General features: G+C 49.5%; 2 protein-coding genes across 7 annotated transcripts; both read left to right on the top strand.

The window, feature by feature from the left end:
- Positions 1-1303: 1303 nt before the first annotated feature.
- Positions 1304-4144, top strand: UBC (ubiquitin C). Of its 2 annotated transcripts, none has more exons than XM_038157631.1 (2): positions 1304-1562; positions 2448-4144. In XM_038157631.1, exon 2 carries the CDS (start codon positions 2454-2456, stop codon positions 3825-3827), a length of 1374 nt encoding a protein of 457 aa, XP_038013559.1. In that variant the 5' UTR covers positions 1304-1562; positions 2448-2453; the 3' UTR covers positions 3828-4144. The 2 variants fall into 2 exon arrangements, with proteins under 2 accessions (XP_038013559.1, XP_038013558.1); XM_038157630.1 differs by having other exon boundaries at positions 1449-1753.
- Positions 4145-4279: 135 nt separating this feature from the next.
- Positions 4280-22656, top strand: LOC119709643 (transient receptor potential cation channel subfamily V member 2-like). Of its 5 annotated transcripts, none has more exons than XM_038157626.1 (20): positions 4280-4780; positions 7029-7145; positions 7914-9907; positions 10087-10248; positions 10506-10623; positions 11437-11730; positions 12807-12940; positions 13214-13366; positions 13846-13986; positions 14618-14916; positions 16097-16273; positions 16696-16854; positions 16971-17066; positions 17539-17609; positions 17889-18054; positions 18891-18957; positions 19037-19344; positions 20235-20353; positions 20806-20900; positions 21615-22656. In XM_038157626.1, exons 6-20 carry the CDS (start codon positions 11492-11494, stop codon positions 21740-21742), a joined length of 2352 nt encoding a protein of 783 aa, XP_038013554.1. In that variant the 5' UTR covers positions 4280-4780; positions 7029-7145; positions 7914-9907; positions 10087-10248; positions 10506-10623; positions 11437-11491; the 3' UTR covers positions 21743-22656. The 5 variants fall into 5 exon arrangements, with proteins under 5 accessions (XP_038013554.1, XP_038013556.1, XP_038013555.1 ...); XM_038157627.1 differs by lacking the exon at positions 4280-4780 and having other exon boundaries at positions 6175-7145; positions 7914-8081; positions 9659-9907; XM_038157623.1 differs by lacking the exon at positions 4280-4780 and having other exon boundaries at positions 6175-7145.
- The last annotated feature ends 207 nt before the right edge of the window (positions 22657-22863 follow it).

The following is a 22863-nucleotide window of genomic DNA, read 5'->3' as shown; positions in this document are numbered from 1 at the left end:
TGGAAACACTGAGCAGAACTGGCAGCACAGAGCAAACCATCAGGACATTGCCCAACTCTGCCTTTTCTCCTACATCTGTGTAGCCAAAATAACATTTCCAAGGTTGGTTATTGCTATGGAGCTGTCTGAACTTTCCAGTTATCATTTTTCCCTCTTCCTGTTCCTGCATTTTGAGTAATTATTTTTAGGATGATTTATTTCCTTTTTACTGTAAATCAGGAGGTGCAAGAAACCCTGTTAGGAGAAAGGAAAGCGAAAGGATTTTGTTGTTGGGGTTTGTTATTTTGAGATTTTTTGGGTGGTTTTGTATTTTTGTCTGGGTTTGAGGGGTTTTTAGGGGGAAACAGAGCAGCTCTGTAGCGAATCGTGCCAGTCAGACACATACTGATGCTTTGTGAGTGCAGGATTTAACAAGGTCATCTGGCCTCACTGAAGGAGAGCAGATAAAGCTGCTAAAAAACACCAAAGCCATCTTGGCTTTTGTGCACTCCATCTTTAATACGATACAAAATTAGTTCAGAGCCAGCCTGAAAGGTATAATGAAGTTTAATTAACCCGAGGCACGTTTCCACATCAGTTCACAGACGGTGGCTGCTTCATAACCGACCAAAGCTTCCTGTTCTGGAGGCGAGTAAACAACCATCTGAATTTCAAATGTCAGCATTTCATCACAGGGCTTGTTTTGCAGGCAGACATCAAGAGAATTACCTGCTCAGCCAGCTCCAACCAGTTCCAGGGCAGCTGGGCCGCGTGAGGGGCCAGCTCGTGTCACAGCCCAGGAGCCACCAGCCCTCCTGGCTGTCACCATCCTCCTGGATTATGCTGTTTTTTCCAACCCTGCTAACTCAGTTCTGCTTTTCCTCACAGCCTTATAGGCCAGGATCAGCCCTACAACCCGTCCTGGGCTTTTCCATGGGGAAAAAAAAAGCCATTTTTTCCTCCATCCTGGGCAAAGGGCTGCTCAGAGGCGTGGGTGGGTCACAAAACACTGGCACCAAGGGTCAAACCCTTTTCTTAGGGCACTTCTCCCCCAAGTCTGTGCCAGGTTGTTCCCTGAGCACTGCTGGGGTTCAGGCAGCAGCTAAAGAATTGTTCCTGTCGCCAGTATTGTTCCTATCACCATCATTAATCCCAATCCCCATCCTAATCCCCCTCCCTGTCCCCTCACGGCCCCAGCCCCCCCCCCCCCCCCCCCCCCCCCCCCGGCCGAAATCTGCCCCGCTAGGCGGCTCCCCCTCAGCAACAGCGTGACCTCACCGCGGGCCAATCAGCGCCGAGCAGCGCCGAACCTTCCAGAGCCTTCCCGGCCCCCGCCGCCCCCGCCCCTCGCCAACTGCCCCTCCCCGAGCAGCCAATCAGCGCCCGCCCTGCGGCCCGCCCCACCAATCACCGCCCGACTCCCCGGTCTTCCCACCTACGCCTGGTCGCAGCGCCGCGACAAAAAAAACGGTCCCAGATCCATCCGCGCCCTCAGAAATTTGCCGGTTTTGTCGGGTCTGATCCCCCTCGCTGAAACTCTGGGACCCCTTTGCCTGCGCAAGAGGGCTTGGAGCGGGGAAAAGGCGAGTGCTCGCCACAACAGGGCTCTTTTCCTGGGGACTACTTTGGGAGGCGGATGGACACACTAGTTTTGGTGGGCGGGGCCTGCGTGGCCACTGGCACTATAAATAGGGGCGGGTGTGCGTCACTCGGCAGATCCGAGGTTTCGCACCGCTGGGTACACTTTGCCGATTTATCGCTCAGGGCCGCAGACGTGAGTGCGCTGAGGGGATTTGGGGTGCGGGCAGGGGGAGGCGGGCCCGGTGCTCCGGGCAGGACTGTGCCGGGCGCTGCCGGGCGGTTTGCAGCAGGGTAACGGAGGGGGCAGGCGGTGCAGCTGCGCGGCGTTGTGCAGCGCTCTGAGGCGCGTCGGGTGCGAGCTGGGCCGGCCGTGAGGGTGGGGGGGGTCCCGCTAATGCTTGTCTGGGGAGGAGGCCTCGCTGCGGGGAAGATGGCGCGGGCCGAGCCGCCGCTGCCGGAAGGCGGCTGTGAGTCACTACCGGGGCGGGGGAGCGGCGGCGCTGCCGCAGGGCGGGTCCGCGGGGCGGGCCGAGCGCTGCTTGGGCTGCCGCAGTGCGGGCGGATCGAGGCTCCGCTGCCGCATCGCTGCCCTGCCGGCGGTGAGGGAGAGCTAGGGGCTCCGGTGCTGCTTTGCTGCACTGCGGGCATGAAGGAGAGCCGGCCTGGGGGTGCTGTGAGCGTAATCTGTGTAAAGAACTCAGCAGACTTTGCCTCAAAATCGGTTTAGCTAGTCAGACTGCAAAATGATTTTTTAATTTCACACTCCCTACAACAAAAATTAAAAAAAAATTAAACTGGCGGGAAATAGCAACGGTAATTGTTTTAGGATTTACTGAAGTCTTTACTTAACTAAGTGGTTATAGCTAGAATATCTGTATGTCTTGCAGGTCAACATGCAGATCTTTGTGAAGACCCTGACTGGCAAGACAATCACCCTTGAGGTGGAGCCCAGTGATACCATTGAGAATGTCAAGGCCAAGATCCAGGACAAGGAAGGCATTCCCCCAGACCAGCAGAGGCTGATCTTTGCAGGGAAGCAGCTGGAGGATGGGCGCACCCTCTCTGACTACAACATCCAGAAAGAGTCAACTCTGCACCTTGTCCTGCGCCTCAGGGGTGGCATGCAGATCTTTGTCAAGACCCTGACTGGCAAGACCATCACCCTGGAAGTTGAGCCCAGTGACACCATCGAGAATGTCAAGGCCAAGATCCAGGACAAGGAAGGCATTCCCCCAGACCAGCAGAGGCTGATTTTTGCAGGGAAGCAGCTGGAAGATGGGCGCACCCTGTCCGACTACAACATCCAAAAGGAATCCACCCTGCACCTTGTCCTGCGCCTCAGGGGTGGCATGCAGATCTTTGTCAAGACCCTGACTGGCAAGACCATCACCCTGGAAGTCGAGCCCAGTGACACCATTGAGAACGTGAAGGCCAAGATCCAGGACAAGGAAGGTATTCCTCCTGACCAGCAGAGGCTGATCTTCGCTGGCAAGCAGCTGGAAGATGGGCGCACCCTGTCCGACTACAACATCCAGAAGGAATCCACCCTGCACCTGGTGCTGCGTCTGAGAGGTGGGATGCAGATCTTTGTGAAGACCCTGACTGGCAAGACCATCACGCTGGAGGTGGAACCCAGTGACACCATCGAGAACGTGAAAGCCAAGATCCAGGACAAGGAAGGCATTCCCCCAGACCAGCAGAGGCTGATCTTTGCAGGGAAGCAGCTGGAGGATGGGCGCACCCTCTCTGACTACAACATCCAGAAAGAGTCAACTCTGCACCTTGTCCTGCGCCTCAGGGGTGGCATGCAGATCTTTGTGAAGACCCTGACTGGCAAGACCATCACCCTGGAAGTTGAGCCCAGTGACACCATTGAGAATGTGAAAGCCAAGATCCAGGATAAGGAAGGTATCCCTCCTGACCAGCAGAGGCTGATCTTTGCTGGCAAGCAGCTGGAAGATGGGCGTACTCTCTCCGACTACAACATCCAGAAAGAGTCAACTCTGCACCTGGTGCTGCGTCTGAGAGGTGGGATGCAGATCTTTGTGAAGACCCTGACTGGCAAGACCATCACCCTGGAAGTGGAACCCAGTGACACCATCGAGAATGTCAAGGCCAAGATCCAGGACAAGGAGGGCATTCCCCCAGACCAGCAGAGGCTGATCTTCGCTGGCAAGCAGCTGGAAGATGGGCGCACCCTCTCTGATTATAACATCCAGAAGGAATCCACCCTGCACCTGGTGCTGCGCCTCAGGGGGGGCTGTTAAGTTGTTGTGCATCTTGCTTGACCCCAGGGTTGCCAGTGGCACTTGTGTTTGCACTGTAGTTCTTCAATGTCTTAATTCTAAGTTAATGCAAGGTTAATGCAAGCTTGAGTAACTGCTGAACAGCTGTCTGTTGAAATGCTAATAAAGTTTTCTGTTGCACATTACACCCAGTAGTCTGTCTCAGTTCAAGCAGGTGGAATGTGTGTTAAGTGCTTTGGCTTCTTCCCGTGGCAGTTTAAGCCTCTTTGCATGTATGACGAGGACCAACCTTGTGGTTAAAATGGATCTGGATTAAAATCTTAATGAAGTGCTAATAATACCATGTTGTTTTTTGTTCCTAGATTTTAGCAGCACTCTGCTTCCAGGTGGGATAGAGAGACCCCACACGATGGTGGGGTGGCCTTTGCATGGGGGGGCTCTGCTGCGAGCCCTGGGCTTGTGGTGTGTTTGAGCTCTGTGCTGCTCCGGGGGTGGCTCTGAGGGCTGGCACTGCCCTGGAGGGACTCTGGCAGGACTGACCCCAGTGGGAGTTGTGTGCTGGGTGGGAAGGTGGAACTTGGACTGGCAGTGGGTGACTGAGCAGTGCAAGAGCTGCCTGCTTGGGGGAGTTCTGCACAATCATCCATGCCAAAAAGGGAGGGAGCTCCCACTGGGGGGTTTGGGTTGAGGAAACTGGGACAAGGGGCTGGGTTAGCTCAGCTGCAGTGGAGGGTGCTCAGAAGGGGGTGCAATGTCCATCTGCCCTTCCCCAAAACCACCCCAGCTTCTGGGGGTGGCTGTCGTGTCCTCACCGGTTGGGTTCTGGCAGCTGCTCACCGTGAGCTGGGGCCCAGCCTGTGCTGTGCCGTGCGCTGCCCCCAGCCCGTGTTGGTGTCCCCTCGGTGCTCCGAGCCCTGCGGTGCTGCTGCGGATGTTGGTTTGTTCCCTCTGCATTTCATCGCTGAGCGTTTGTGGTAAGTGCTGCACTTCATGGGAAATTAAACCACAAAGTTGCTGTTCTTGCAGAAAACCCCACACTGCGAGGTCAGGGTGGGTTTGAGGGTTGCATCCGTGATCAGATTATTGGGCTTTTAGGAGCAGGGCTTGCTTTTCTGCCTGCTGAACTAGCAGAAATACAAAGTTCTGTAAACATTTGCTGTCCCTACCACAAGAGGCTTCCCTTAGTTTGAGTTTTCCTGCAATTGCTGTTTTGCTTTTGTGCTTTTTGCAGTTTACCCGCCTGGCAGGGTGCCCAGGGAGGCTGTGCAGGCCCTTCCTGTGAGGGCCTAAAAGGCCAAAAAGGAAATAATTTGGGGTAACACCCTTGGGGTGGCCCTGGCTGGACAGGGTGACCTCCAAATGTCCCTTCCAGCCCCAGCCATTCCTGCCTCTCTGGACTGGGTGTTTCCAGCCCTGCCTGAAGTCCCTGAATAAGGAGAATTTATTCCCCACAGGAATAAGGCACTGAATCAACATGAATAAAGAGATCTTCCTGCCGGGGTGTGGGGTGGGCACTGAATAAACTGACATGCTGTGGGAAATAGATTTGTATGTAGAAAAGTATTTTAAAATTTGATACAAGGTTTGTATAGTATGTAACATCTGTATTGTCTCACCCTTCAAATGAGACTAAAAAATAGGGTTTTTAAAATGCCTCCCACTTGCCCCCTTTCTAAGTCAAAAATGAGCTTAGTCCAACAACATTCCTGACCTTCCTGCTGGGGTTTGGGGTGGTTTGGGAATAAATTGACATTCCTGACCTTCCTGCTGGGGTTTGGGGTGCCCTGCAGGGACAGGGACCCCGGGGAGGGGACAGGAGGGGTCTGCAGCTCCCTGTGTTTGCTCTGGGTTTTGGCCTGAGCCAAGCTGGGGTTGAGCTGTGGTCTCCATTGGTGCCTGGGTGCTCCAGGAAATGACTGCAAGGATTTCTTCATTAATAAGAAAAAAAATCCTTGCAATTTAAGTAAATTAAGGAAATGAATCACAAGGAAATGTGAATATGAATTTGTATAACATGCAGTGTTTACACCAAAGTTATTAGCATAAAATGTCAGGCAATACAAATTATTGATGTTATTAAAATACACTTTTTTGTTTTACTCCTACAATATGGTGGTACCTCAAAAATCTGCTTAGAGACAACTATTCATAATTAAAATAATAATTCAATATGTTTTAGCCAGAATCTCTATGCTATTAGAATAATCTTAATGCTCCCATATTTACAACAGATTCTGGTAACATCTTTTAATCCTGCTGTAATCGGAGTTTTGTGACTGGCCTTTGAGTTTTCTTCTTATTGCTTCAGTTAATTTCTAGTCTGTTCTCTCTTAAAAAAAAAAAAAAATCAAACAAAACCCAAAATTTTGGGGGTTTTGTCTTCTGTGCTTTAAAAAAATTACTTATTCCTATAAAAAAGAGAAACTAAATAACCCGTTATGCTGGGTTTGGGTACATTTGGGGTTTTCTCCTTTTGCAGCTGCCCCACAACATAATCCTATAGGAAAAGTGAGGGTTAAGGCAGGTAAACATTGGGAATAAATCCCTCATTATTTCTGCAGCCTTGCCCACAGCAACCAGGGGTGTTTTTTAAGATTTTTGCCCAATTTGGTCGTTTCAAAAGCAGCAGGAACTCGGCTGCCTCGGTGGCCACAGGATGTCACTGTTCCTCCACAAACCGATTACTTTTCCTTTTATTTTCCATCTGGATTTCCTCCTCTGCTGCTCTCTGATTGTCAGCAGAGCATTCCTGCAGGCTGTGATCCTGCAGGAAGGGATGCCTCAAGTAGAAAGATATTTCCATTTTAGGAATGACAGAGCTGGATGGTTCCCTCCAAGAATATAGATTGGAGCCTGTAAATGTTATGATGTGGGACTTGCAGTTCCAGGAATACCCTCGTGTGGATTAACTGGGTGCCCTGGGCTATCAGACAAGCTCTGATGAGGGATTATATTGAAGAATATTTATGTTTCAGATTGGGCACTGGCTGAGGTGCTGATTTCCATCCGTAACTAAGAAATGAAGCTGCTCAAATCCATCATTTCAGTGTGGCTTTTACATAACAGTTACGTGGGAAAAAAAAAAAAAAAGGGCCTTGCAAAAACACTTGATGTTTTCCTGAGTGTGAAAATACACCTTTAAAAGAAATTATTTATTTTGCTGGCCTTCCTGTTGTGTTTGAGAGAATTTTAATTCCCCCCCCTTGCATGTTGTAATTACAGGTTTTCCTCCTCCTGTGAAGGTGATTCTGAGCTGCTACACCTGAGTGGCCACACATCAATCCTGTAACTAAATTTCAAGTGACTTTGAACTTCTGTTTACAGCGTTCTGAAAACATGGTATCAATCACAGGACTGTTATGTTTTACAGTGTTTGGTAAAAATGGGAACTTAGGTGAACGCAGAATATAAATTTCAGGAAATGTTCTTGTTTGCATCTTTTCCAAACACCACCATCATCCTCATGCTTCCTTTTGCTTAAGCAGGTTCCAGTCATTGCTTTTTCTGCTGTGAATTTCTCATTTATAATTATAATATAGATATGGAATAGATAAGATGTACTCATCTATAATTATAGTACAGATTACATTATATTATTATATATTATACTAATAATATAATAATATATATTATTATATATTACTCTAGTTATATAATCTTATATATAATATAAAATATTTTTTATATATAATATGTACTATAAATAAAATATATAGTATAAATAACAGTATATTATTATATTATATTATGCTGCATTATATAATATTACATTACATATAATATACATATATTATATATACAATAAATATATATTATATATAAATAGATAATCTATACTATATATAGAAATATATATAGTTTATTTTATATATAGTATAAATAATATTATACTATTATATTATATCATATTATATTATGCTATATTATATATAATATTACATTACATCACATCACATATATTATAGATATAATAATTGATACAATATATCTGATTATCTAATAATAGATAGTATTTCTTAATAATGAATTAACTATAATATTATATAATTTGAACGAATAACCCTTGACCTGAAATTTCGCTTGGCAGTTTGACTTCTCCCTTCCCAGATTTCCACGGGACGTGCCTCTCCTGCCAGGACAAACTCAGACACGTTTCACGGGTAAAATAAGCAATTGTGAGATTCACCCAAAAGCCTCAAAAAGCCAGAGGGAAATCCAGGCCGGCGGGAGCTGCAATGAAGCTGCTGCTTTTGTCCTGGCTGCTCCGTGGCCTGGGTGAGCTCCCAGCTGGCAGAGGCTCCTTTCCCCCAAGCTGCACATTCCCTCTCTCCCGCAGGACGCGGGAAGCAGCTGTGCAGGCAGAGCTGTGTCGTGGTGCGCTCCCGAGGGCTGATTTCATCCCTTGGCTGCAGTGGTGGGATGCCTCCCGGGACAGCTGGAGGAGAAACCCGAAAGGATTGGAATCCCTGAGTGTGAGCTGAACTGTTGGTGTCGCAGGAAACGAAATGTAACACAGCTCAAGCAAACTGAGCTAGAGATCAGTGCAAGGCTGGAGTGAGGGAGGGCTTGGAGAGATGACATCTGATCTTGCATTTATCTCTTCTTTATGCACTGCTCTCTGGGTCTTAATTAATCATTAAGAATCCATGGTGGATAAAAAACCAGCTTTGTGTAATCGCTGGACTTGCTTCATTTTAAAACACAGGAATCTTGAGATATAAACCTGAAATTCCTGCAAAACCATGAGGAGGGCAAAGGCCCGGTGCCATTGACTGGTGTGTTCATGGGGAGGGTCTCGCAGCTGTTTCTGTGGGTGACAGCCACACTCCGAGAGGTGTCACAGCCTCCTGCAGCCCTGGGGGCGAGGGCTGCTCCAGGCTCTGCTGAGCCTCGGCAGGTCTGGAAGAAGGAAGGCACAGCCAGAGCTCGGTGTGTCCTGCTGGGAGAGCCCTGCTCCGTGCTTTTGGGCCACCTCCCTCCTGGGATCGTCCTGGGACGTGCCCCTGCTGGCGAGCTGAGCATGGGAAGCGTTCTGCTCATTAATGACATTTCCCAGCTGAGCTCTGGGTCGCATCAATGGCTCTGCAGAGCGCCAGGAGCTCAGGTGGGAGCCAGGGCAGCAGCATTCCCTGGGGAAAGGCTGCTGGGGCCACCCTGCAGGACCTGACACCACTGTCCCCTCAGGAGAGGGAGAGGAGGAGCTGGAACACTGCTGAGGGCCTCTGTCCCCTGCTTCCCAGGGCTGCTGTTCCCTTCTTCCCAGGGCTGCTGTCCCCTGCTTCCTCTGCTCTGCGAGGGGAAAGCAAAGCAGTTTTGGGCTGTGTGAGCCCAAGGACAGTCAGCTGTGGCCTTGGGGGACATCCCTGCTCCCAGGGGAAGCCTCTCCCAGACTTTTCTCCTTTGGAGCACATCCAGGCCCTGGGGCAGATGCAGTAACCAGTGCCCTGAGAGTCTGGGACCTGGGGCTGCTCTGGGCAGTGCCCTGAGCCCTGAGGAGCAGCCGCCACCACTGCCACCACTGCCGCCACTGCTCTTGGTGGCACACTCTGTGTCCCTGGGGCTGTGCAGAGCTGCCTCCCCACACCAGGCTGTTCCCAGCGCTGCTGCTGCTCCTGGGCTCCCTGTGGAGCTCAGGGGGCTGTGGGGGGAGGCAGAGGCTCTGTGCAGGCAGGGGTTAAGCGTTCTGAATTTGCAATAGGCAGCCAGCTTTCCCATATAAGAGCACTGCACTCATTGGCTCTCCCCTTCACTGAGAAATCCAGCCAGTCATTTCCTGTGCAAGCCCTCCTTCACTCTGCAAAAAGCCACACGTTGAGTAAATCACAAGGTTCTGGGGGTGTTCCTTCCCACAGGAACCTTGGATTCCCTCATGGACCAGCCAGGAGCTCCCCGCTGTGCCACTACCAGGCTGCTGAGATGAACATGGGCTTCCCTGCATGGCTTCTCACCCATGGATGGAAATAATTCAGGGTCTGCCTTCATGCCAGTTAACACTTCTTGCTGCTTGACTTGGTTTCTGCTGGGAGGTCATTTCCCCTCTGAAGGACCCGTGGGGACTCCTTGTCAGATCAGCTCTTGGGTGGAGCTTGCAGCAACTTCTGGTAAGTGCTGAGCTCGTCTGGCAGCGGGGCTTGGTGAGGGCTCAGGGAGAAAGAGCTCAGCTCTTGGGAAGTGCCAGTGGAGCTGGAGAGCAGAGAGTGCTCCCAGGGATGCACAGGGAGGGTGGATACCCCAGAGGGTCCTGTTTTACGGGAGCATTTTGCTCTTGCTTTTAACCCAGACGCTCTGTCTGTGCAAGACTGACAATAAATAACTCTCTTGAGCGCTGTGGAGAGATGGGAACTGCAGCTGAGGAATGATTTTGGGGAGAGGAAGACAGAAAAGCACGAGCAAACTTGTGGAAATGCAAATATCCTTCTAAAGGATTCGGCAAATGTAACCAGTAAGTGTTCTGGGGAGGGAAGCAGGTCTGAGTGGGATTGAAGGGTGTGTGCAGAGGAATGTTTGTCACTAGAGCGCAGACTAAACGGGGTGGCTGAATTATCATAACGGTTTGTCTCCGGATCAGCCCTTGGGTTTCTTGCTGCCAGCTGCATGAAGATGTTTTGTGGCTGTTTTCTGCCCAGACCTGTGGTTTTTCACAGCCTGAGCTGAGCCTAAATGCTTGTGCTGTGTGCATTTACCTCTTTGCTGGTGCAGGCTATGGAGTCTGGCTGTAGCCCCAGCAAGGGAGATTTCTCTTCGGAGGAAACCTGTTAACCCTTTGGAGGGAGTGCCTGGGAACGAGCAGGAGCTGCTGAGCAGAGCTCTGCTGCAGGTTGGTGACTGTGGATGTTCAATTTCTGCTCTCAAACCCTGAGAAACGCTGCCTTAGGCACCGTGTCTTGGGTGTGGTCTGAGAGGGACCCAGGGACACACGGGGATGATGTCTCCAAAGAGCCAAAAGAGAGCTCAGGAAGCCTCAGATGAGAGAAGGGGGCTGGCTGGGGGCTCTGCTGCTGCTGCTCTGGTGGAGCTGTGTCTGCAGGGCAGGGGGAGCGTGCCTGCCTTGGAGCTGGGAGCTCCAGTCTGTGCTCACATGGGTAACCAGCAGCTCCAAATATTGTGGAGATCCCACTCATTTTGCCCATCAAGGATGAAATGCCCATCAAGTGCAGGTGTTTCCCTCTCTGGACACCCCAAAGCTTCCCAGCAGGGACTGTGGGCAAACCCACCCCTGTTCCAAAGAGGGCCCCCAGTGAACCTTTATCTTTTTGGCCACTTGGTGAGCAGCCTGTGCCTGTGCTGGTTGCACCGAGACAAGAACAACGATCACACACTCCTGAAGAGCCACTTTCCTTGCCTTTTATGTCAGGAACCTGTGCTGCTGCCAACAGGTGAGGTCATCCCACACAGGGGCTTCAGATGTGCTGCAGACAAGTTGCCTGTGCTCCATGAACTGCCTCCAAACCTCTCCTCCACTGGAGCCCCATTTAGGACCCTGATCCTTTATTCAAATACTCCTCCTCCATGCAGAGTTTTACCAAATCTCCCTCCCTAGGGACCTGTGGTCGACCTGGGAGCTTTCTTTGTGTCCAAACACCTTTGGGGTTTGTGAAGACGTTGTGTTAATTCTCCCCATGCCTTGCAGGTTTAGTTCCCCCCAGGGAACATCTTTGTGATCTGCAGGACCATCTCTCCTGGCAATGGATAAGTTCACGAATGGGCAGCCGGGCCCAGCTCAGAGGAACAGGCTCATAGGATTGCTAGAAACAGATGACAGCACCCAGGAGGAGAAACCTGCCCCCAGCAAAAAGGAGGAAAGGTCAGGACCTGGGAGGAAAGGAGAGCCACAACCCTTGGAGACGCCTTATCAGAAGGAGAGCAGTGACTTTGCCCCTAAAATCAAGATTAATCTGAATTATCGGCCAGGACTCGTCAGCAAGTGAGTAACTTGGGGGGATTTAAATAATTTGTGTTGATCCACCCTGATCCTGGCTGGTGGGAGCCTATGGATTTTCCCAAGAATACACCAAATCCCAGCAGGGATGGGCCTGACCCTGGTCCTGCAGCCATCCTGGGCTCCTCTCTCTGCTCTGGATGCCTGCCAGGGCTGCACATCAGGCTGGGTCTGGGAACAGCTCCAACTGATGGAAAGAGCAGCCACTCAGGAGAATTCTGGGAAATAACTGTCTCTATTTTTCCCTTGACTCAAAAATAAAACATTTGAGTGGGGTTTTTTTTGGTTTTTTTTCCCTCCCCAACAAACTCTGCTCCGTCTCCCTCCTTCCTTCCACTGTCCCACTCGAGCTTGTGGCACATTCCTGTCCCTGCTCTCCAGAACTTCCCCTCTCCAGACCTTCCTGTGAAAGATGTGTATTTTATGGTTGGCTTTTCGCAAATATTAAAATGAATATTATATGTGTTATGTTAGAAAGTTATGCTGCATTAATTTTTTTAAGTAGTGCGTTAAATAGAGTTTTAGGTTATAATGTTAAAATAGAAAGTATGTATGTGGGATATTTTTTTAAAGAAAGGAATGAGGTACTCACACACCAGATAGCAGCCACAGGACACCTAAATCTCTCAGAGAAAAAGAATTTATTGCTCCTTTATCAGAAGAAATGAACTTCCTGCCTTGCTCAGCCCTGTAGACACTGTCAAAATTAAGAAGTTGACACTGACCAGACAGAATCCTTTGTTTGAATGGAATTTATGCATCATGTATGAGGTGTATGAATATGCAACAGGCTATTGCTTTTAAGGGTTAATCCTCTGTTAACGTGAGTCCTTTTTTGGGCTTATTTTGCCCAGAAAAGTTACCTCGACTATCCATAACTCTTTGTTCTTATTGTCTCGTATTGTCCTAAATCCTAATTATCCAAATTTTTATTACTCTAACTATATTCCTATTTTTATAACCATTTTATTACTATCAAACTTTAAAAATTTCAAGCCCAAGTCATCAGCGTTTTGCACATTCCCCTGCAGAATTGCTGACTCCCTGCCTTTGTCCCGCAGCCAGAAGGACCCGAATCGCTTTGACAGGGAGCGGCTGTTCAGCGCCGTGGTCAGGGGCAGCCCCGAGGCTCTGCACGGTTTGCTGGAGTACTTAAGGAGGAACTCCAAATTCCTCACCAATTCCGAGTACACAGGTAGATCCCCGTCCCTGGAATGGTTTGTTATCCCAAGGGAATGTGCTCGTGGTTCTTTGCCTTCTCCAGCCCTCTGTCTTCTTTTATTTTCCTCACATTCACCCCAAGGTGGAGAATGCCATTAATGGAATATATCCTAAGGTTTTTGCCTTGGGACTGCTAAAAATACTGATAAAAGCGTTTAAAATGAAGATTATAGTTGATCTGTGAATCGAGCACTGCAGTTGTGTGCAAAGCACACCCACGACCCATTCAATCCTCTCTCCCTGCCAGATGCAAAGACTGGGAAAACCTGCTTAATGAAAGCCCTGCTGAACTTAAAAAATGGGAAGAACGACACAATCCCAGTCCTGCTGGAAATAGACCAAAAGACACAGAACCCCAGGCCTCTTGTCAACGTGTCCTGCTCTGACTGTTTCTACAGAGGTGAGGAAGGATTCCCGTGAGATGGGCAGCAGAAAGAGGGGAGCTGGAGCTCCTGCAGCCCGAGGTTCTGGGGCAGCCACACACAGCACGCTCACCCTTTATTTCTGATTCTGCTCCTGCATCTCCTCCAGCCCTGAGTTACACCCTCCCTGGTCTGTAAAACAGAAACGATACATGCTTTTAATAACCCGAGAAGTGAGATTATTTACTTGGGAAAGTATAAAAAGCACTTGTAAAAATGAAGTGGTCTGTGGTTGTTGAACGAGCTCTGTTTGGCTGCCTCAACCCTCCCGTGGCTCTTTGGGATCTCAGGGCCAGCCAGGGGGATGTGCCTGCCCTGCTGTTGAATTTCTGATGGTTTTGGGGCTCGTGGAAAGCCCTCAGCTGCCAGCCAGCCCACCCTGAGGCTGCAGCCATCCCTGGTGACATCCCGCTGTCCCCTGGCGTGGCACACAGTGACAGGGCTTGCTCTGCCCCAGGCCAGACCGCCCTGCACATTGCCATCGAGAAAAGGAGCCTGGAGATGGTGAAACTGCTGGTGGAGAACGGAGCTGATGTCCATGCCAGAGCCCACGGGGAGTTCTTCAGGAAGAAGAAAGAAGGAGTTTACTTTTATTTTGGTGAGTCACTGTGGAAATTGTTCCTTTGGGGTTTTCATTGCCTTGCTGTGTGTGATGCCACTGATTCTAGATGGGTTTGCCCCTCTGGTGCCATCTTCAGTGCCCTTTAATCAAGCCCTTGACTTATTTAAAAAGCAGAATCCTTCCATGTCCGGGGTGTTCACTGTGCATTTCCATCATCCTTGGGTTTGTGTGTTTAATCCTGTCCGAGTGGCTTCAGACAGCAATACTTGGCTAGTTCAGATTTGAGAGATCGGTTTGAGATGTGGAAAAGTGCTTCAGCTGCCCCAGAAACAGATCAATTCTTTATTGTACACCCCTTTCAGAATCCAGAGACAGACACTGAGGCAGAACCCGTTCTGTGTTTCAGTGGTAAAACTCTAGGCTATTTTTATATATTATATGCTTTGTATATTTTTATATGTTTTTATATGTTTTATACATTTCCTCTGTATTTCTTATATTTTAATATATTTTTATATTTGAATATATATTTATATTTTTAATATATTTTAAATATATTTTTTTAATAGTAAACATATTTTTCTAGGGTTGTTTTTTCCTCCCTTTCTTGAATCCTCCCTCCCCCCTTTCTGCCTCCCCTCCAAACGCTGTGTCCCCATCTCCTCAGGTGAACTGCCCCTCTCCTTGGCTGCCTGCACCAACCAGCTGGATGTGGTGGATTACCTTTTAAACAACCCCCACCAGAAAGCCAGGCTGCAGGAGCAGGACACCCAGGGCAACACGGTGCTGCACGCCCTGGTGATGATTGCAGACGACACCGAGGAGAACACCAAGTTTGTGAGCAGCACCTACGTGGAGATCCTGAAGGCGGGCGTGAAGCTCGACCCCACGTGCAAGCTGGAGGAGATTGTCAACTATGACGGCTTAAATCCCCTGCAGCTTGCTGCCAAGACAGGCAAAGTGGAGGTGGGGACAGCCGGGGGGGAGCCCTGGGGTTGCTGAGGAGCAGGGGTGGTGGGATTTGCACCTTTGGTTGGTGTCCAGCGGGGTTTGGGGTTGGAGCTGATGCTGCTGGCAGGGGCAGTGCCACAGGTGACCACAAAGGAGGGCACCTCCAAGGCACTCAGCTGGGCCCTGCAGAGCCTCACTGTCCCTTGTGGCTGTGCTCGAGGGTCCCCAGGAAGAGGGAAGAGATGAGAATCTTGACTCCATGTTTCAGAAGGCTGATTTAGTATATTATGATATATATGATATTAAAAATGCTATATTAAAACAAGTAGAGAAAGGATACAGACAGAAGGCTGGACAAGAATGGAACAGAATGATAATGAAAGCTTGTGACTGGCCAGAGAGTCTGACACAGCTGGACTTTGGTCATTAAGTAAAAACAATCCACATGAGACCAATCCAAGATGCACCTGTTGGTAAAACCATCTCAGACCTCATTCCACAGCCATCAGAGAGTTCTTGTTTACATTTCTTTCCTGTGGCCTCTCAGCTTCTCAGGAGAAAATCCTAGTGACAGGATTTTCATAAAATACCGCAGTGACAGTCTGTTACAATGATGTTTTTATGAAAATCCTTTGCTAGGATTTTTCTCTTATTCTGGCTGAGAAGCCTCAGAAAGGAAATGTAAACAATAAGAATTTGATGGCTGTGGAATGTGGTCTGGAGGTTGTTTACTAACAAGTGTATTTTTGATTGGTCTCACATGAATTGTTTCTACTTAGTGACCAACCATGGTTCAGTTGTGTCAACTCTCTGAGAGTCACAGGTTTTTGTTATTATTTTATTTTGGTTTTTTGTTAGCCTTCTGTTTGTATTCTTTTTTCTATTTTTTAGTATAGTATTTTTAATATAATATATATAATAATATAATAAATCAGCCTTCTGAAAAATGGAGTCCAGATTCTCATCTCTTCCCTCATGCTGGGACCCCTTGAACACAGCCACAACAGTCCCTGCTGTCCCTGCCCTGTCCCCGCTCCCGGGGCTGAATCCGTCCCGCTCCCGGGGGAGCCAGATGTTTGTTCACCTGCTTTCAGCCACACCCAGGTGCTGGGTGAGCCCCAGATCCAGCTGTGCGCTGCTTTGGGCGTCCTTGTGCACCCGCAGCACGGGCACAAGGTGCTGGTGTTTGTGTCAGATCTTCAGGCACATCATCCAGAGGGAGATCAAGGAGCCGCTGTACCGGCACCTGTCGCGCAAGTTCACCGAGTGGACCTACGGCCCCATCCACGTGTCCCTCTACGACCTGTCCTCCCTGGACAGCTTCGAGGAGAACTCTGTGCTGGAGATCCTGGCCTACAGCAGTGACACCCCGGTGAGGCTCCCACCACAGCTCCAAGGCAGGCTTTTCCTGTCCCTTTTTATGGCGCTGCTGTAGCATTGCGGCGTTTCAAGTTGACGTGGGCTTTCAGGTGATGGCTCCTCTGAGAAAAGAAGTGAGTCATGGGGATGTTTGCAGATTTTGTTGGTTGGAGGCTGCTTGGCATGGCCCTGACCATCCATAATTTGTGAGAAATTTGGATCCTTTTGTTGTCTTAAGCCTCAGTTTGTTCAAATACCTCGATGAAGTGACTTCTATGCAATATTTATCTGTCACACTAAAACACCTGACTGAATAACCCCTTAACAACTCCCCAGCTGAATCCACACTGCTCCAGCCCTTAAAAAGACCATCCTCTGGTGAAGGCCCATTCCTGCTGGCACACAGGTGCACTTTGGTTGCTTGTTTCCCCACAGAACCGGTACAAGATGGTGGTTTTGGAGCCGCTGAACAAACTGCTGCAGCAAAAATGGGAAACCTTTGCTTCCAAGAGGTTCTACTTCAGCTTTGCCTCCTACCTGTCATTCATGATCATCTTCACAGCCATTGCATACTATCAGCCCTTAAGGGTAAAGGTAGGTCCAGTCTTTTTGTCTGGATGGATGGAGCAGAGTTTAAAGGCTGTGGGTGGTTGGCAGCACTGTCTCTGCCCATCTCCACTGCTTTGGGTGGTTTTGGTTTTGTCTTGCAGCCTTCCTTCCCCGTGGAGTTCACGGCTGGAGGCTTCCTGTGGGTCTCTGGACTGATCATTATCTTGTTGGGAGGCATTTATCTGATCTTTGCTCAGGTAGGGGCATCTCTTGTCTGGTTCCATGGTAAGACAGGGGAAAAAAAGGAACAGCATGGAGCAGCAGGATCTGCTCTCCTGACATCAGGATGTGCAGGAGGGAATCCTGCTCTGGGACACTCACTGTGATCTGGCAGTGGCAGCACAAGCCAGGTTGCTGGGCAAGGGGGATCACAGTTCCACAACAGCAAATAATTCTGAGAGAGTTCTGTGATTTATGGCATTAAAATGCATCCCTGGCATTTAATGCAGGCTATTAATAAAGACGTTGGGCTGAGCCATGATTCAGCCCTTGTTTATCCTTGCCCTTTATAAATAAGGGCTTTTTTCATCAGGGAGGGATGAAATTGGGGATCTTGGAGATGAAAGGAGAAGCACATGGAGCAGAGCTTTGCCTGGGGCAGGGCAGGGCAGGGCTGCCTCTCTCACATGGCCTGGCTCTGATGAACGGTGGATTGATTCTGCTCCCCAGAGCCTGTACCTGAGGAGGAGGCGCCAGTCCCTGAAGACCATGTGCTCTGACAGCTGCATCGAGATCCTGATGTGAGTCCTGGGGCCTGCCACAGCCACAGCTTGGAGCTGCTTCTTTGTGCAGCTGAGCTGCCCCAGCACTGCCACAGAGCTGGAGAGCAGGAAAAGCAGATCCTCTGCCCCTCTCTTTCCACCCCTGCTGCTGCCTCGTGTCCTGAGCCTGTGTTTGTTGCCGGGTGGGCTCTGTGTGCTCCTCTCAGCCTCCCCAAATGTGTTTTATTGCACAGCAGATCTGCAAGGGCCCTTCTTGCCGAGGTGAGCCACTGCCACTTCCTTTTGTTTCCTCTCCAGCTTCATCCAGGCCTTCTCCCTGCTGCTCTCAGCAGTGCTGTATGGGGCCAGCTCAGAGAACTACGTGGCAGTGATGGTGTTCTCCCTGCTCCTGGGCTGGGTGAACACCCTCTACTACACCCGCGGCTTCCAGCGCACCGGCATCTACAGCGTCATGATCCAGAAGGTCAGAGCTGGCCAAAACCCTCTGCAGGGAAAGGCTTGGGGCTGGGAGGAGCTGGGACTGATGTCCTGTGGGAGCACAGGTGCTGCAGAGTGAGGTTAGGTCAGTGTCTTCATCTATAGCTGCAGCAAGTCACTCGTTTGGCACTGCTGAACATCCCAGGTGACACCTGTGTGCCAAAATCCAGCTCCAAACAGCTCTGAAACCAGTGCGGGCTCCCTGCAGCTGCTCAGCTCGGCCTGAGAAGTGTTTCCAGATCCACAGAGGAACCTGGGACATCCCAGGTGGCAGCAGCTGACACCCTTATGTCAGCTGAACATCCCCAGTGACAGCAGCTGGCACCTGTGTGCCAAAATCCAGCTCCAGTCAGCACTGGAACCAGTGTGGGCTCCCTGCAGCTGCTCAGCTGAGCCTGAGAAGTGTTTCCAGATCCACAGAGGAACCTGAGACTGGAAAAGCAAAGCAGGGGTGAAACGAGGTGCCAGGGAAGAATTCTGGTCACCATTTGTGTAGAGCCAATGGAGGTGGGAAGGAGAGGGGTGTGTGTGATGAAACAATTTGGAAACAGCCATAGTGGGGAGCCAGCAGGATATTTATTTGTTTCAAAGAACTCTTCATACTAGCAGAGCAACAAAGAAGTTCACAGCACTGTCAGATTAAGCTGCCAATGATATTATTTGCCTGTGGAAGTAATTTAACACATATTAGCAGTTTTTTACACTGGACAAAAGGAGGAAACCTCGCTGTCAGTGTTCCTGAGGGCTGGTTTGTGATGTGTGAGAGCATCCTGGTGATTTCATGTGAGATAAAGCACAGCACTTCCCTGGTTTGTGTTCCAGACCATCATGAGAGACCTGCTGCGTTTCCTCCTGGTTTACATGATCTTCCTCTTTGGCTTTGCTGCAGGTGAGCCCTCTCTGAGTTTTACGCAGGCTGAGCTGCAAAAATCCCTTTCCTGAGGACTCAGCTTGTGTTTCTCTCCCAGCCCTGGTGACGCTGATGGGCGATGCCCCCTCGGTGTCCCACAACAAGTCCCTGGCTCACCTGGAGAGCTCGGGCAGCCACGCCATGTACGGGGGGCTGCTCAGCGTCTCCCTGGAGCTCTTCAAGATCACCATCGGCATGGGGGACCTGGACTTCCAGGAGCACGCCAGGTTCAGGTACTTTGTCATGCTGCTGCTGCTGCTGTTTGTGATCCTCACCTACATCCTGCTGCTGAACATGCTGATCGCCCTCATGAGCGAGACCGTCACGGATATTTCTGGCTACAGCAAGAGCGTCTGGAAGCTGCAGGTGAGGCCCAGAGCCCTGCTGGGCTCTCGGAGTCACAGGTGCCACTGCCTGTCTGTGGTGTGTGTTTGCAGGGTGCCCTCGTGGCAGGGAGGATGATGAATCTGACTCCGTGCTCTCAGAAGGCTAATTTATTATTTTAATAGTAGCATAAAAGAGTATTGTTTAATAAATTCAATAATATCTTATTTAATAAATTCAATAATATATATTAATACAATGAAACTAACAATATATGTAATAATTTAATAATATCAATAATATTACTACAAATTATAAATATTTAATAATTTAATATTATTTAATAGAATTATGTTAGAGAATGCTAAACAATACTATACTAAAGAATACAGAAAGGATACAGACAGAAGGCTAAAAAGATAATAATGAAAATGCATGGCTCTTTCCAGAGCCCCAACACAGCTTGGCCCTGATTGACCAAAGAGTCAAAATAATTCACAGCAGAAACCAATGAAACAATCTCCAAACACATTCCAATGCAGCACGACACAGGAGAAGCAAATCAGATCATTATTGTTTTCCTTTTTCTCTGAGGCTTCTCAGCTTCCCAGGAGAAAAATCCCGGGCGAAGGGATTTTTCCAGAAAATATGAATACCACATGTCTGCCCTAAGCTCATCTATTAGTGTGCCTTTTATATAAAGTTGTCACCCTGGGAGTGCATCTTTAGGTGTATTTACACCTAATTTTTGGTGCATTTTTAGGTGTATTTACAGCTCTCTGCACGGGTAACCTGAGGCTGTACTGCAGGAGCATTTTGGGGTCGGGTTTCTGGGGGATTCTCCAACTCCAAGGAGTTCCTGAGTGGGGAGAGGCCGGGCTGGGCTCTGTCTGTGCCCTGCTTTCTCTCTGATGCGGGTTTTGTTCTTTCAGAGGGCAATTGCAATTCTAGAAATAGAGAAGGCCTGGCTGTGGCGCCAGGGTGGGAAGAGGAGATCTGGCTGCTTCATGTCAGTGGGGCTCAATAAGAAAGATGAGAGGTGGTGTTTCAGGTAAGGCACCATTCCCCCCTCACACCCCAGCCTCCAGTGGGGCCACAGCCTGGGAACCCTGCAGCAGCACAGGGAATTTCAGCACTGATCAACCACACACTCCTGGCTACATCCAGATTTGTTGGTGGTTGCCAGGCTGGAGGTCTGAGTATTAATTGATCCTCCAGCATTGCCACCTTGGTATTAAGAACATTCCCTGAGCTGGAGAATTTGAAACCAACCAGACCAGTGGACAAATATGCAGGGGGAAAAGAGATTTTGCCTCATGGAGCTTTGATTGTAGAAGATCTTTGCTCAGAAAGAAAAAAGCTCTGTACGGTGCTGCTGCAGCAGCCAAACCATCAGGGTGGTGTTGGGAGGATGAGCTGGGCTGGGAGGCTGCAGAACAATGAGATCTGGCTTGAGAAGCTGCATCCCAGGCATCAGTTTCTTGTTGCATTTTGTCTCTCCAGAGTAGAGGAAATTAAATGGACAGATTGGGCAAAGGATGTGGGAGTTCTGAAGGAAGAACCTGGGATCGCCAATGATTCAGAAATAAATCCAGAAGGTAAATTAAATCATGGAGAAAGGTCTGCAGTTTCCTTTTAGCTTCCTGCTCAGCGAACTGCTCTTGGCATGTTGTGATGTCTTTGGCATTCCAGGCAGGCCAACTTGAAATTGCTCCCCCAAGCAGCATCCCTTGTGAGCTGAGAAAATAAAGATTTACTGTAGGTCTGGGGCTGGCCAGAGTTTGGGAACAAACTGAGGATGAAGGAGATGCCATTACTATTCAGCTCTGGGAGAAATGGCAGGAAATGCTGCTGAGAAAAAGCAAGGGCTGCTCTTATTTTTGGCTCAGTAGCCCAAATATGTGATGCTTTTCCTAGGAGAGGTAAAATTTAGGCTCATCCATCCTGCAGATGTTAAAATCACAGGGCTTTTAGAGCCTGAATTTGGGCATTAACTCTGGCAATGCTGTCAGATTCTGCCTGAGATCTTTGTTTGCTTCCCTTGGTAGATCTGGGAAGGAGCTCTGTGGAAATCAGAGCTGTTTCCCTGTTAGAAAGGTCTTGTTCAGCCTAGGCAGGAGCTCCAGTGGATTTGGGCCCAACCTCCAGTGTAGAATCCTCCTGGGTGCCACTTTGCCAGGACTGGGGAGGTTGCAGTGCTTCAAACATTCTGTGTTGTGTGCTGGGTGTTCCCTGAGCCTTCACCCTTCTAAAGCTGGGTCCCTTTGTCAGCTTCCTGCTGATGAGGGGCTGCTCCTGTGTCCCTGCTGCAGACACCAGCTCCTGGAGACCAGCACAGAAACCACCCCGAGCAGCTGCCCCAGAGGAGCTGGCCCTGCTGCAGCCCCAGGCACCAGGCACAGAGATGGTGCCTCTGCAGAGACAGCCCAGAGAGCTTTGACAGCTTTCCTGAACCTGCCTCCATCTTCAGAGGAGCTGTTCTCCCCCCAGCAGCTGCAAGAACTGAAGGCACTGTCAGCAGCAAAGTGCATTTTGTGGAGGACTGTGGTTCAGCCTGTGGCTTTCAGCATTCTCATGCACTTTAATGATTCATTTCCTCTGAAGAAACTGTTTTTACTCGACTTTTCTCTGCCTGACACTTACTCTTCCTAAAGATGCAGTGGAGGGAGCGAGCTGCTGGGGCTGTGGGGGAGGCAGAGCTCTCTGAGCTGTGCAGGGATGATGCTCATGGATGATGCTCATGGAATCACCTGGCTGAGGATGGCCCAGCCTGCTCTCTCACCCCAAGGGACTGCACTGAAGTGCTTTGGAATAAAGAGTGTTGTAGAGTCCTAAAAGCTGCTGAGGGTGGAGTTGTCTCTGTGCTGGTGTGAGATGTGAGTGGACAAACCCTCCCCCTGTGCAGCACCTGCAGGGCTCCGTGGTTAATCCACATCAGGATCCCCATTTCACACTTCCAGAGTGAAATTCTGTGCAAGTTTCTCTGAAAGCACAGGAGGTGATGTGGATTTCTTGGACTGAAACTTCACTGGTGGATTTCTGGGACTTTCACGGGTTGCTTTGTCTCTGTAATAAACAGCAGCAGAATCCTGCTTGTGGCCCTGAGAGACTGAAGGGCCAACATTTTGTGTGTGGTTTTTGCTTCCTGTTACTCATGATGGGCATCCTGTCTTGCTGCAAATGTCTGCAAGGACCTCGTTTTCCTTTTTGTGATTGGCATCCTGCTTCAGGCAGGAGGGGCAGCCTGCTGCAAACTCTGGGAAAAAGAGATAAAAATGAGCTGTCTCACCTTTCACTCTATTCAACAGTAATAACATGTACAATTCCTGTAAACAATACAGCAAGTGTACTTAATTGGGAATGTTCATTTTTCGTGCACTTTTAGAGCTTCTGCCTTTCTCAGCAAGGGAGAGAATGTGCTATCAGTGTGGACTGTAAGTTCTTATCAGATTCCTGGTTACTGCTGTGGGAGTTAACTCTTGTTTTTCATGGTCTCATGTCAGTTTGTGCAGCCACATCTGTGCCTGGAGCGGCTGGTGCTGCCCTGGATGCACCTTCCAG

The sequence above is a fragment of the Motacilla alba genome, chromosome 19, assembly GCF_015832195.1.
Source record: "Motacilla alba alba isolate MOTALB_02 chromosome 19, Motacilla_alba_V1.0_pri, whole genome shotgun sequence".
Classification (NCBI taxonomy): domain Eukaryota; kingdom Metazoa; phylum Chordata; class Aves; order Passeriformes; family Motacillidae; genus Motacilla; species Motacilla alba.
Note: the sequence above shows the minus strand (reverse complement) of the source record. Positions and strands in the feature narration are given on the sequence as shown.

What these genes read in the sequence shown, in the direction of transcription:
- LOC119709643 (XM_038157626.1), top strand. Translation starts at nt 11,492, where the DNA reads ATGGATAAGTTCACGAATGGGCAGCCGGGCCCAGCTCAGAGGAACAGG. An exon ending in AGAGCGTCTGGAAGCTGCAG is followed by an intron (nt 19,345 to 20,234) that starts GTGAGGCCCAGA and finishes TTGTTCTTTCAG; the next exon opens with AGGGCAATTGCAATTCTAGA. An exon ending in TTCAGAAATAAATCCAGAAG is followed by an intron (nt 20,901 to 21,614) that starts GTAAATTAAATC and finishes TCCCTGCTGCAG; the next exon opens with ACACCAGCTCCTGGAGACCA.
- UBC (XM_038157630.1), top strand. Translation starts at nt 1,616, where the DNA reads ATGGACACACTAGTTTTGGTGGGCGGGGCCTGCGTGGCCACTGGCACT. An exon ending in TATCGCTCAGGGCCGCAGAC is followed by an intron (nt 1,754 to 2,447) that starts GTGAGTGCGCTG and finishes TATGTCTTGCAG; the next exon opens with GTCAACATGCAGATCTTTGT.